The following is a 14,288-nucleotide window of genomic DNA, read 5'->3' as shown; positions in this document are numbered from 1 at the left end:
CCTTATAATTTCATAAAACAATCACTAAAAGGCATAAAAGAACATCTAAGACATGGACACAATAATACTGGAGGACTTCAATACCCAACTCTCATATTGAGAAATGTCTTCCAAACTAAAAATAAGCAAAGAAATTTCAGAACTAAAATACAGCATGGATCAACTGGACTTATCAGATTTATACAGAATATACCACCCCAAAGATAGGGAATACAAAGGCTTCTCAGCTGCAATTGGAACCTTCCCCAAAGCCAATCACACCTCAGCCCACAAATCAGACCTTAAAAAGTGCAAAGAAATTGAAATTATCCCTAATATTTAATGAAATCTCAATGAAGTGAAAGTAGAAATCAATGGTAAGTATTTAAAGTTATTATCTCAAGGCACACAGGAATATTACAAAATCAATATGAATGCAAATATAATAAAATTAATTAACTTTGTCCAGAAACCCATTTTAATTTATTATCAGATTGTAAATAATGCATGGAGGAGATTGAAGTTGTTAGACTGTAAGCATGAAATCAATATGTCATGTGAAAAGCATTGGAACCAAGGAACTGATGGAAGAAATGAATTGCAGTGACTTTTTGTATAAATTAGGAAATTATTTGTAATACTTAGTTATCTCATCAAAGAGCTAGCATGAAACTTGGGCTCTTTTCCTAGAAGCAAATCATTTCAGTTAATGGACAAAAATCTTATGTGCTAAAGTATCCAAAATAACCTTTTGTGAGGACATTTAACTAGAGAATGCAAAAGCTCAAGCTGATTTTTAGGTTTGCTGTAGGGTTACATTTGAAGAAATAAGCCATAACTCTGTATAATTGTTATGTATAGAAAAAGCATGGCAGAATTAAACTAAAATTGGAAAGTTGAAAGAAGCTATATGACATGAATAAGTGAAAGAGAAACAGGAACACACACACACACAGGCTGAAAGGAGAGATGATGGATAGCAGGTAGACAGAAGACAGATGATAGATATGTACAGCAATTGATAAAAATTGTGGTAATGCTACACAAATACATGTCATAATATTCTTCTTGGATTTATCTGCACTTTTCCTTATCTCTAAGGAAAATAAAAACATTGTCCTCTAAGTATTCAGCTAGTAAACCAACACATGTTTGAAAATATGGTGATGGGGTGACACTCTGATCAATTCTCATGACTCCCACAAGTTTCCATGGATTCCCTCTATGTCTCTTGCTCCTCATCTCCATACCAAGATGACTCCCCATACCATTGGAATGTGTCCATGACATGCATTCTTTGTCCTACCTTTCCCTGTTGGAGTATCTGTCTATCTTTCCTCACAACCATCTCTCTTTTCCCAACTGGCCCCCAGTCCCAGATACTGCTGCCCTTCTTATTGGGTTTTCAAAACCATGAGACCATCTCAGATGACCCTCTGTCAGCTCCCAGTGCTCCAGTTCCTTCAATGTGTATGTCTAGCCTGGAGTCAAACAGTGATGCCTGCTCTACCTCATGCCCTTCCCTTTTACTATCTACAGTTTACTCCCAACACTCCTTCCCAAGAATGTATTCTTTGCTAACATGATCAGAAAAGAGAAAGAGAATTCAATTAAGTGAGAAGAGAAATAATATGCAACAGGTATTTTTTTTATGGTGAAACATAGAGGTACCTCTAGGAGCCAAGGAGGATTTGGTTCTTAGTCATCCACTGTCTAATGCTGAGCAATAAAAGAATCAACTTGAATCTGACAGTACCAGGCAAATATCATGATAGCCTGGAATAACTCAGTTTAAAAATTAGGCCTTAATTTCTGCCTCTTGAAGCTGAACAGACAGTTTCTGAGGAAGCCATGAACAAAGGGCAATCAGTCTTCAATGTCCATGACAGCAGTGAAGAGGGAGTTAGCATGTACCAAGCCTGGGCCACTGAGCCAGCCCCCACAGTCAGTGTGTACTAGGCCAGCCAGCCTCCACAGCAGCTCAAGATGATAACCAAACAAGAACAGAGACTGGGACTCATCCAGGCTTGCCTCAAAATGGAAAAGCTATAGCCTTAACCAACCCCTGACTAGCCCTAGACAGTTAGAATGTATTAATATGATTCCCACTCACGTAAGCCAATCATATCTGAAATGATCTAACTGTCCCTGAAACTCCCATTAGCTGGGCTTAAAAGGAGCTTACACATCCCTCTCAGGGTTGTTGCCATTTTGCCTTTGTGTAGGATGAACTGAACGGCCCCAGCATGCTGATATAATAAATGCTCATGTTGATTGCATACATGGATGGTGGTCTTTTTGTGGGACTTCTCCAGGACCCTAACAAATCCAGATATTGAAAGCAAAGTTCCCATTGCTGGACTGGCTGGTCTCCAAGGGATCTTATCAGCAGTTATCATGCCTGGATAAGGCCTGGTTGCAGACACTTACAAGAACAGAGACACTTTCACCTCCTGCTGACTCTCCAAAGATGGTCACAGAACCTGGGTCCCCTCCAAAGTTGGCAATGTTGTCCTGGACCCAGTGCAGTGCAGCTACCTGGTCCAAGTGACCCCAGTTCCCCCGGCTGTGTTCATCGCCCGTGCTGAAAGAAAACAGGGCAAAGGTAGGTACATCGTGACTGAATTCTCAGAGCTAGAGAGAGGCTGAGGCTCTTAGTGAAATAAGTTGAGCCCTGAATTCCCAACACATGTCTTTGCTGCATCTCTTGTCTCTAGAAATGTTCTATCTGGGATTCTACATGCATCTTCCAGAAACTATGAAGCCTAAGAGCTAGTGAGGAAACAAGGTAGACAAAAGCTCCAACTTCTGCCGGGCGGTGGTGGCGCATGCCTTTAATCCCAGCACTCGGGAGGCAGAGCCAGGTGGATCTCTGTGAGTTCGAGGCCAGCCTGGGCTACCAAGTGAGTTCCAGGAAAGGCGCAAAGCTACACAGAGAAACCCTGTCTCGAAAAACCAAAAAAAAAAAAAAAAAAAAAAAGCTCCAACTTCTGAGTATATTCAGTTCACACTGTGGAGGACAGTAAATGGGAGTCAAGAAATTATAGTATTAAGTAATGAAAGTGCCTTGAAGAGAAATAAAATCAGCTTACAAAAAATTCAGGGATGGGGACTGTGGGTGGTATTTTCTGGTTGCAGGACCAAGAGAGGGCTCTTGGAAGCAGTGGTCATTAATAGGGACTCGAATAAAATGAGCAAATGAGCTTATGGATATCATAAAATATTATTCCTGTTAAAAGAAGCAGCAGGTGTAAAGACCTCTAGGAACAGAAGTGTGAGTGTAGCTAGCAGCAGGCAGGACAGGTGCTGCGGGCCTTGGCAAGGAGTTTTTGCCATTACAAGTGGGTGGGAACTATCTGCAGAAACAAGATGTGATTCAACCAGTGTCTCTCACAGCACTCTGGCCACTCTGTAGAAAATACATGCTTTAAAAGTAACTGGTTTATTAAAAAAACAAAACAAAAAACAGTGGTTATAACAATAATCTAGTCCAAACTGTAAGACTTTGATTAGAGTGGAAGCAGGGAGTAGATGAGAAGTCCATAGAATCAGTTTGTTTTGAAGGTGAAGCCAAAAGGACTGGTTGGTTGGTTAGACACTAAGTGTAGGAAAAGGAGGATTCCCAAGTGTCCCCCAAAGCTTTTCTGTTGGACAACCAGGAGGTGGGATGGACAGCAGCTGTTCAGCAGTATTCAGGAAAAGGAGGGAGGTTCTGTTCTGTTCTCCTTGCCTGGAATAGCAGAAGCTTGGCATGACTCAATCCACCGCCTAGAGCACTGTGACCACTCTGCAAAAAAGTGCTTTAAAACTAGCTGTTATCTATGTCTGGGAAAGCAGAGAGAACAACACACAAATCTGCACAGAAGCAAGTGTAGTGATTGGAGAATTAATGGACAGGCAAGGTCCCTTACTGAAGGAGCGGGATGCATTGTGAAGGAGGTCTAGTAGAGGTTTCAAAAATGCATGGCATTACTGGATCTGGGTCCCGGCATCTTTGACCTGGCAAATGTTGCATTTTGGATGTGTTCATGTGAAGGGATTATGGAGTAACAGAGCCTGTAAAATGTGAGGCCCCAGTGGAATGTCATTAAGCCACTGGGTGCATTGCCCTTAGAGGTGTTCAGCTCACTGGGCCAAGGCTAGTTCCCTAGTGAGGCAGTTATACAAAGAACAAGACTTCCCAACTCCTCCCTCCAGCTTTTTGCCTCATCATACCATCTCTTCTGCTTGCTGCAGATTCCATTTCTGTCCCTCTACCATGTTGATCTCAATAAGGGCCCTCACCAGATCTCAAACAGAAGAAAGAACCATATTCTGGATGTTAGCCCCTTAAAACTTAAACTCAATAAGTATTTTCCTTATAAATATCATAAGATCTGGTGTTGTGATATATAATAAGAGAACAGACTAATATGGGGGCTTGTGTGTAGAAAAGAGTTTAAAACTCTACCTGAAGAATCCCCAGATGCCCAGACGGTATTGAATGGCCACGACTACCACGTTTTCATGGGTAGACAGGGCCAATCCATCATAGGTTGATGCCCCACCCAACACTAGTCCACCTCCATGGATCCACACCATCACCTGGAAAAGGACACAACACAGATTGTCAGAAGCCTCCGCTGGAGGGCCATAGAAGTTGTCTAGTTTGGTTGCCTATATGTAGGCTAAGTAGGGCATCACCCAAGCCACAGTAGTACCTAGCAAGGCTGCAGCAGGCAGTCTTTTCCCCTCAGTTCCCTCAGCTGGGGTGAGTCATCCTGCTCATCATTTCTCACCCGTCTTCCAGAATGCATGGGCCCTGTCTTTACAGGTCTCCTTAAACTGAAAACATCATCATGGAAGCATCCTCCTGGCAGGGCTTTGTGTGAATGGCTCATGTTTGGCTTTCTCAGATTCTGCATCTGACTGTGCACATAGTGACGCTGAGCGCAGCAACAGGATGAATGAATGACAGCCCCGCCCTGTGCCTCTACATTAGAGCTAGTAAAAGGTCTCTCTCCTCTCTCCTCTTCCCCCTCCTCCTCACCTCCTCCCCTTCCCCACCCTTTCCTCCTACTCCTCTGCCTCTTCCTCCTCCACCCTCTTTCTGAGAAAAGGGTTTGATCTTTTTAAAAGACAATGTAGCTATGGCTGGCCTGGTACTTGCTATGTTGCCCAGACTGACATCAAACTTGCCCAAATCCTTTTGTCTCAGCCTCTTCAATACTGGGGTTGCATATGTGAACCCATATTGCTTCTCCTAAGTGGCCTTTTCTTGACTAGTCTTTTTCTCTTCTGTTGCAGAGGAACACACTCAAGGCCTCGAACACCCAGGCGACTACTTTACCATGAAGCCACTCTTTGTCCCTCTTGCCTATCTTGATGCCCACCACCAGTTCAGCAGGCTGAGGTGGTGATCTGGAGAAGAGAGCAGAATCACTGACAGTGGAAACAAGAGCTTCAGAGCCAGACATCCTGAATTATAGTGGCAGAGGCAGGGACCACAGGGGAGCATTCTGAATTACAGTGGCAGAGGCATGGACCACAGGAGAGCATCCTGAATCACAGTGGCAGAGGCAGGGACTACAGGGGAACATCCTGCATCACAGTGGCAGAGGCATGGACTACAGGAGAGCATCCTACATCACAGTGGCAGAGGCATGGACTACAGGGGAACATCCTGCATTACAGTGGCAGAGGCATGGACTACAGGAGAGCATCCTGCATCACAGTGGCAGAGGTATGGACTACAGGAGAGCATCCTGCATCACAGTGGCAGAGGTATGGACTACAGGGGAACATCCTGCATTACAGTGGCAGAGGTATGGACTACAGGGGAACATCTTGAATTACAGTGGCAGAGGCATGGACTACAGGAACATCTTGCATTACAGTGGCAGAGGCATGGACCACAGGGGAGCATCCTGCATCACAGTGGCAGAGGCATGGACTACAGGAGAACATCCTGCATCACAGTGGCAGAGGTAGGGCCTATCGCAGGTGGAGACAGCACAGTTGTGTCAGCAGAATGGTGGAGTTGACAGCAGTGTCAGAAGCCAACAGCACAGCAGGAACCGAGCCAGCAGCAGCAGAGGTCATGACATTAGCAATGACAGCATTGGTAGTAGCAAAATGCAGCAGTAGTGACCACCTTAGAAATGGCAGCTACGATAGTGGCTATAGCAGTGAGGCAGCTGAAGTGTTCCAGAGAGTAACAAGGACAGACAGAAGAGGAATGGGAGAAGTAAAGAGGAGAGCGGGTGGGGATCTCATAGAGGAATAGGACTAATAAAGCCAAAGATGAGGAACTATAGGTCTTGGCTGCTAGAAGAGCTCCAGAGAACTGTCTAGTCTTAAGGACCCAGGGTCTCAGCAACCCTTGTTTCTGGCTAGATCTGTAGCAATGGCTGCTATCAGAGGCTGGGAGATCTTGATATCCAGGCCGACAGCTTTAATGCTTACTGTGGTGTAGTGCTGGGGAATCCCAATAGCTACTTAGAATTGGAAGCTGCAATGCTAGTCTCTGTCCAGAGCAGGGAGTGTAGCCTGGCAGCTACTCTCGGGGGCAATGGGACCCTCACTTCTATAACTGCCAAAGAACTATAACATTGGTCGCCATAGGGCTAGGAGCTCCAGTTCCAGAAGCCTTCCCAATATCTGCCACACAGCAGGATGCCACCTGCTGCCCCAGCTGTGGGCCACTGCCACAGAGGCTGCAGAAGTAGTTTCTCTTCTCACTGACCCATGATTCCCAGGGTAAAGACTGATGCCCAGCAATACTATAGGTGATCAATTTTCCCCTCTATTTGTGTGGAAAAAAAACAGGAAAGATTAAATTCTAATTTAAGGCCATCTTCCTTAAGCACCAGTTTCATACATGAGCAAATAAAGGCACAGGTGATTAGAGAAGCTTCTCAATGTTTCACTGCTTTGGAGACTTATGCAGTGAAGAGAACATCACAAGCAACATTCCCAGATCTCAGTGAACCCAGAAGGGAAGCACCACTGCCTGATATGCCTGGGGGAAAAAAACAAAGGAAAGTTTCCATCAGGGCAGAATCTCTAGGCCTGTGAATCAATTCATGCCTGTGGTGCCCCTGACCCCAAGTGTCCTCAAGCCTTTCTGTTTGCACAGAGGAGCCAGATGCTGAAACTCAGAAGGCTGGAGAAGTCCCACCACTTACCGGCAGCCTGCTGCTCCTTGTCAAGTCCGCAGGGGTGTAAATATTCAGGTAGAGGCAGTCTTCAGAAAACTGGAGAGGAATGCGCTCCTTTCTGTTGGTTAGGAGGTCATTGACTATCTGCCCTGCCACTGGGTCTTGAGAGCACCTGGGAGGGGAGAGAGAACATCTGAGGTTCCACCAGGATGCAACCTGGAAACATTGCCTGGCATTGACTTTGCACAGGGAGATGTAATTCAATGGACCCAGGAGTCAAGCATTGTAAACACTGGTTTTTACAAGCAGCCGCTGAGGCCCTCAGATGTCAGGATGACACAGAAATCAGGGGACAGAAGTGGATCAACAAACAAAAATGGTTCTACATTTCATTCTGGGAACTTTTCCTATGTTATGGCAGGTAAGGGGTTTAATAGTCATAAAAGCAGTAACTCAAATGTAAAAAATAGGAATCGGTTAATTTCAACAGAAAATAAAGATTGAGATTACATTTATTTATTTTATTATATTATTTCTGAGACAGGGTTTCCAGTGAAAACCAAGGCTCATATTTCTTCCCAGTAACTATCTTTCTGCTGCAGTGACATGGGCTGGATACTTTTCTTTTCTTTTCTTTTTCTTCAGTTTTTTGAGACAGGATTTCTCTGTGTTGTCCTGGCTGTCCTGGAACTCAGTCTGTAGACCAGGCTAGGCTAGAACTCACAGAGATCTGCCTGCCTCTGCCTTCTGATTGTGGGGATTAAAGGCATGTGCCACCACCAGCAGATGAGATTTACCATTGCTGTGATTATTACATATTATTTATTTCCCCAAAGGCAGGATAAAATTATTTCAGTAAGCCTAAGGTTTAGGCAGAGTTTGTTGATGGGGACTTTTTGGAGAAAATTTAAGAATAGTTTCATAGTATTTGACTCAATAGTGCTACTTCTTGGGACTTATCCTAAAGAATTCATGAATGTGTGGAATAATTTAGTAACACTTTTCCATACTCAGATGTGTATGTCAACTATACCAAAGCCAACATGGTCACCAGAAGTTAAAGACTGGCTGAGTGTAATACAGTGTGGTGTTGAAATTAAGGCAGTTGAAAGTAGCACTGTGATATTCATTGGCAGAGGGTGATGTTGCCCGCATACTCATAAGTGAGACAGGAGGCTACCAGAACTGCAGAGGCCCGCGACAGACAAGAGGCTGTCACTGTGTCAGATGGTGTTAACAGTTGTCACTGGGTGGCATCCCCTGGGGGTTTACTTTCCTCTGCTTTGCATCTTGTATTTCCTGACTTGACTGTACTAAGTATTCATTACCTAAATAGCCAAAACACAAAACAGCAGGAGTTCAAGTAGTGCTTGACGGAGAAAGGGCTCTAGGAAGCTGTGCAGTTCTAAATGTTTCACATTTCCACAATGGCCGCTTTTGGTTTTTGTTTTTTTTCCAGCAGTTGAAAGGCTTTTGGTGGGGGTGAGGAAACACACACATACAGCCAGCACACAGAGAAAAAGACCCTCTGCAAAACAGAGTGGAGATTCTGGAAACTGAAGTCCTTCACACTGTTCTTGATTCCAGAACAAAGTAGAAACCAGTTAGAGTACTGTGCTGACCCCTTCCTATGTCACTCTGAAACAGAGTTCCTTCAAAAGAGACCCAGGCCCACCCCAGCAGCTTACATAGGAGGGTAGGAGGTGGCGTTCTTCACAAAGCTCCAGGGCTCTGCAGGCTGTGGTGGAGCAAACCTCAGGGATCCAAGAGGAGGCTTGGCAAAGGGGACTCCCAGGAAGACGGCCACAGGCTGTGGGAATCCTTCTAAGCTGACATACTTCCCCAGGACTTTGCCATGAGCAGTGTTCACCATGGGTGGTGAGGACGGGTGTCCTGCTGGACAAGAGAACATGAGGACACATCAGAGGGGAAAGATCAGGCCTGGATTTCTAATGGGTTTCCCCATTTTCTAAGCATGAAGCCTTGAATAAATTGCCTCAGCCTCGTAAGCCTCAGTATCTTCTCACCTCAGATAATGATGAAGAAAACAGTCCTTATTTTAGGGGGCATGGAAGGGACAGTTGGAATTGCACACAGAAAAGAAATTAAACAAAAACTCAATGTGAAAGAATGTTGGCTTCTAGAAATGTTTGTGACCTTCAATGTCATCCTCAAAAGTCTATGGAAATGTGTATCTGTTAAGAACCTGATACTGGCCCAGCATGGTAGCACATCTTTAATTCAGAGGCCCAGGAGGCAGAGGCAGACAGAGCTCTGTGAGTTCAAGGCCAGCAGGGTATATATAAAGAGTTCCAGTCAGACAGAGTTACAGCCAGATCATGTCTTTAAAGAGTAATAATAAAAAGAAGATCCCAGGGCTGAGCTGCAAGATGGACAAGAGGATGGACAGAGGTATCTTCTCCTCTCAGGAGGCTGACCTTATAGGAAAGGACCATAGATAGACTCAGCCTAATGCTGAGTTGAAATACCTGTCCTAGAAGGAGTGAGCACTTCCGATTTTTGTCTCCAAGGAACATCTGTGACTTGTAGTGGGGGGAGGAGTGAAAAGAGGAAGGTGTAAGTGGGAGGCGATGAAGCAAGAACATGCAGAAGACCAGCAACAGTTCAAATAGAGTAGAATAGAGGGTCTGCCGGAATGGCTGAGTAGCCTATGAATACAACCAAGAAGAGCCTGGAGGAGTTACAGGGCATACAGGAGTGAGCAGGTGCCTGTGAAAGAGGGCTACAAAGTCCAGGCTTCCATCCTACCCAGTGGACAAATAAGCACGAGCAATTGTAGAGTAAAGGAAACAAGGACTAGACATTCCTCCATGGGCTCTGAGCTAGGTCATCCAGACTAGATGCTTCTATATACCCCACGACCCTCATTTTTACAGAGTAGACCATCCTTTCTCATTTCTCTGCTTCTTCTGTCCAACTTCTGTGTATTGTGGGGTCTGAGGGAATCAGTCTGACCCTCCTTCTAGAGGCAGGGGTACTTTTACAAACCTTCTCATGATCACCCACATCTTTACTTCCAAGGTCAACCACTTCAGTGTATCAGAACACCCCTTATCAGTAATTTCTTTTCCTTTATTATTCCAACTGCTCTCATTTTGATACCTCCTCTGTACATGTGGCAGAATAGAAAACGATTGCAGGATTCCATCTAACAGAAGAATAACCCATTTTATCTGTACTGAAAATGGTGAACAGAAAAGGGTCTGGGACACATGGCATCTAGAAGTTAAATATTGTGGAAATTTAAGTTGTCTCTTCTTGTTGTTTTCTGTTAATTACTAGAAAATACTAACTTAATTTTTTGAAGACACTTATATATACTTAAATTATATTTTGACAACTTTTATCTTACTTTATAATTATTAGGTCATTAGGACACAAGCCCATCATAAGTCTAACGTGTTTATATGAAGAACAGCCATTAACACTGGAAAATCTTTATGGAAAGTGATTCAAGAAAATTCGATGCTTCCTTCCTTTCCTAGTTTTTAATTATTATCAAGCCACCTAGAGAAGAACTTTCTGGAAAACTTATATATTAGGATGCCTGTGCATGATGACAGCGTGAGTTTCTTTGTACTAGACACTGACTACTTTTTGTAACTAAGAGAAAATGTTATGAATAAATATAGAGATAGAAATGAAAAGGGAAGAACTGACCCCTGCCCAGTGTGGAGGTCATGTGAAAGAAAGAAGACTGGGAATCAGTCCAAGGCCGGGGCTGTGGAGAAGATGATAGAATGTCCTAAGATGATGCTGTATGACAGGAACACTCAGAACCCAAAGTCAGCCAGAGGCGGGTGAAGGGTCTGCGTGTGTGGCAGGGATGTGTGCAGCTACTCTTAAGGGCCACTGTGAAGTGACAGGAGGGCTGGGTGTGAATGCACAGAGGGCCACAGCCAGGGGGAAGAATGTCTACCGTAGGGCATCAGGATGAGGGCACAGCCCTGAAGAAATGCAGGGAGAAGGGGAACAGGTTGGTAAAGACGGTGAGTGCTTCAAAGAGGTGAAGGAAGTCTGTACAGATCTCAGTGTTAGTTCAGCACCAACCCTGCACTGAGACAGAATGGGGAGAAACCAAACTTCTCAGAGTAAAAAGTTTGGCTAAGGTGGGAGTTATGAACAAGGCCACCTACAGTAGTTCCCACTTACACTGTGTTGATTGTGTACGTATTGACATTGTGAGCAATCACTGTGTGCTAGAAACACATTCCAGTTCCTTTAAATTATTTCTCAAAGAAATTTTACTAGGTGCTTGTAAATGTGCCCACTTCACAGAAGAACAGCACAAGCTTGCAAACAGCTTATGTGACTCTCCACAGGTGGAAATGGGGTGACCAGCAGCAAAGAATGCTCCACTCCCAACCTGGCTCCTTTCCTTGTTACACACTCAGCTCTTGGCTTCTCACAGTGTCACATGCATAGAGAGAAGATAAAATCTAAACAGATACTAGGCTGTCAGTGTTCTGGTAGCCAAACACCAGCTCTGGATTCAGGAGCCCCAGATAGACTAAGGTGATGTTAGGAGTACGCATGACTCTATGAATCTCAGTTTCTCAGTTGAGATGTCACAGATAAACACGGAGGTCCAATATAGTCGTGTATCAACCATGAATTTAGTCTGTTCCTGTGAAGCTTTGACATATATGACTTTCATGACCCGGTGGGAACTGTGGTTCCCGGGGAGCATAAAACCCAGAGCCCAGTGGCATCATTCATGTCTCACACCGTGGGCTACCATCTTACCTGCCGTAGTTACTTAACAACCATGCATAAGACAACTAAGACAGCCTGTGACCAAGAGTCCCTTGAATTTTTTTCTTTCTGTATTATTTAAAACATTATTAAATTTGAATATATTTTGACCATATTCTTCCCCTTTCCCAAGTCCTTGCAGTTCCTCTCCCCTCCCTTCCTACTCAACTTTGAATTCGTTCTCAAAAACAAACAAACAAACAAACAAAAGCTGGGGGGGGGTGCATGCCTTTAATCCTAGCACTCTGGAGGCAGAGGCAGGCGGATCTCTGTGAGTTTGAGGCCAGCCTGGGCTATAGAGTGAGTTCCAGGAAAGGTGCCAAAGCTACACAGAGAAACCCTGTCTCAAAAAAACCAAAAGAGAGAAAAAGCAAATGAACAAACAAAAACCCAATACAACAATGAATCCCCCCAAACCAGGAAAACAAGATAGAAGTACACCCAAAAAGGAAAAATAAAATAAAAAACAAAAGACAGCTGCATCCGCATAAAAGCATACCCAAAGAACTGTGAAGTACATGATATGTTAGTGCTTGAAATGTGTTAAATCAGTCCTACACCTACTTACACGGCTTCACCCATTCCTACAGAAGAGACTTCCAGGAAGCACCTGTCTGTAGCTTGTCCATCCTTCCTCCTCCTACTGACTCTGCTGCTTTCTTTTCTTCACACCCCACCCCGACGATGAACACTTGCTTTGGGAGCTGAGATTGGCAAAGTATTATTTTACGGGCCATTATCTCTAAGGTGGTGACCTGACCATACCTCCAATTTCCTATTAATGAGCTCCATTTTATTTTATTATACTTTTGGTATGTGTGTATGAATGATGTATGTGTAAGTAAGTATACATTTGCATGCATAAGTGAAGGTGTGTGCATGCTGTGGTGCACGTGTGGTGCACGTGTGGCGCACATGTGGCAGTCAGAGGATCACCTTAGGCGTTGTCCCTCATCCACTGCCTTATATGAAATATGGCCCCTTTGTTGTTTGCCATGGTGTACGCTAGACTAGCTGGTCCATGAGCTTCTGGGAATTCTCCTGTCTCCACATCCCATTTTGGCATAGGAAGACTGGGATTACAGATGCATGCTACCACTACTGGCTCTGTGTGGATTCTGGGGATTCAAAATCATGTGCTTTACCACATGAGCCAGCTCCTCAGCCCTTACACACTTCATTGTAAATCACCCCCTCGTTTATCTCCGGCTCTCCCACTCCCCCTCCAGCCTAAGCCCACCTTAAGCACCGTACAAAGACAACCTGAGGCACCCTCACAGTGACCCACTGGGGAAGGCACTAGAGTCAACGCTTCTTCAGGCTAACATAAGTTCACCTAGCAGAGTGCTTTGCCTGAAGACAAATGGTTTGGAAGTACTGAGCCAAGATCCAGATTTTTCTGCTAAGCTTCCTTCCATGATCAGGCAAAATGTAGACTAATAATTTAGGAGAAAACAAACAGCTTTCCTAATCCCCTTTGTGATACTTGGAGCTAGCTCATTGCCCTCTGTACCTATCATGTGATTCTAGGTCTCAGAGTGTTTGCCTTTCTCTGACTCAGGGTGTCCACTCCATCCAATAGCTGGTCTGGAGACTGTAGCAGGGCACTTCACAGCTTTACACTATACTCACCTCTGCCCACCTCTACCAGATATGAGCGGTTTGAAATGTGCCCTCAAAACCTCAATATTTGTATTACAAAACAAACAAACAAACAAAAGACTCACCCTCTGCTGTGAAAGCTGCAAGAGTCACCAGGATCAGAGCACAGAGGTACATGGTAGAAAGCTTGGGGGAACAGCAGGGTCTCCAACCTGCGACTGATCCTGTCCCAATCCTGAAGACTTTTGGTAAGTTCCTCTCAATCAGTTGCATAATCCTAGAAAAGGACAATCTTTCTATTCCAAAGAGCTCTGCAGGTTTCCCAGGAGATCACTAAACCACTCCCACCCAGCTACACCCAGCCACTCCCACCCAGAGTTCACCTGGCTTTATCTAAACTGTTTGGACTCTCCACTTAGATTGCAGAAGCCCACAAACGGGTCAAACAGCTTCTTGCATAAGCAGCTGCCCCTGTAGCCCTCACCTCAGTGCTGTGTTCTTTCCCAAACCTAGGTACCAGCTCTCCAGACACCTTTAGGCAGGGTGACTTTTTGGTTTGGGGTCCTCACATCAAGCTGAGGAGTTCAGAGCCCCTCACAGCCACACAGTTGATCCCCAGGGAAGTGAGGACACACCTCTCAGCTTCTGTTGGCTGGTAGAGATTTGAGATCTCATTTTGGTAAAAATATTAAATTTCATCATTTTCTTTCAACCTAAATTATTTTTATAAGATTCCTGTCAAGCAGTCTAGCCTTCTGTCATGTACTGCCATGGTCAAGGAACTCTTAGCCT

The 14,288-nt window shown here is 44.5% G+C and overlaps 1 protein-coding gene across 2 annotated transcripts in view; it reads right to left on the bottom strand.

The window, feature by feature from the left end:
• Positions 1-13,673, bottom strand: part of LOC128103423 (carboxylesterase 1E) — a 30,616-nt gene extending 16,943 nt beyond the window's left edge. The window contains exons 1-5 of one of the 2 annotated variants that reach the window (XM_052727807.1): positions 13,622-13,673; positions 8,807-9,014; positions 7,146-7,290; positions 4,430-4,563; positions 2,410-2,563 (exon numbers count right to left, since the gene is read on the bottom strand). In XM_052727807.1, coding sequence (XP_052583767.1) covers positions 2,410-2,563; positions 4,430-4,563; positions 7,146-7,290; positions 8,807-9,014; positions 13,622-13,673 — 693 coding nt within the window. The remainder of the gene's footprint in view (positions 1-2,409; positions 2,564-4,429; positions 4,564-7,145; positions 7,291-8,806; positions 9,015-13,621) is intronic. The other variant, XM_052727808.1, reaches the window with a different exon arrangement.
• Positions 13,674-14,288: the final 615 nt, after the last annotated feature.

Source organism: Peromyscus californicus, unplaced genomic scaffold (genome assembly GCF_007827085.1).
Source record: "Peromyscus californicus insignis strain IS unplaced genomic scaffold, ASM782708v3 Scaffold_8__1_contigs__length_139910024, whole genome shotgun sequence".
Taxonomy (NCBI): domain Eukaryota; kingdom Metazoa; phylum Chordata; class Mammalia; order Rodentia; family Cricetidae; genus Peromyscus; species Peromyscus californicus.
The sequence above is the reverse complement of the archived record's forward strand: the minus strand, read 5'-3'. Positions and strand labels throughout refer to the sequence as shown.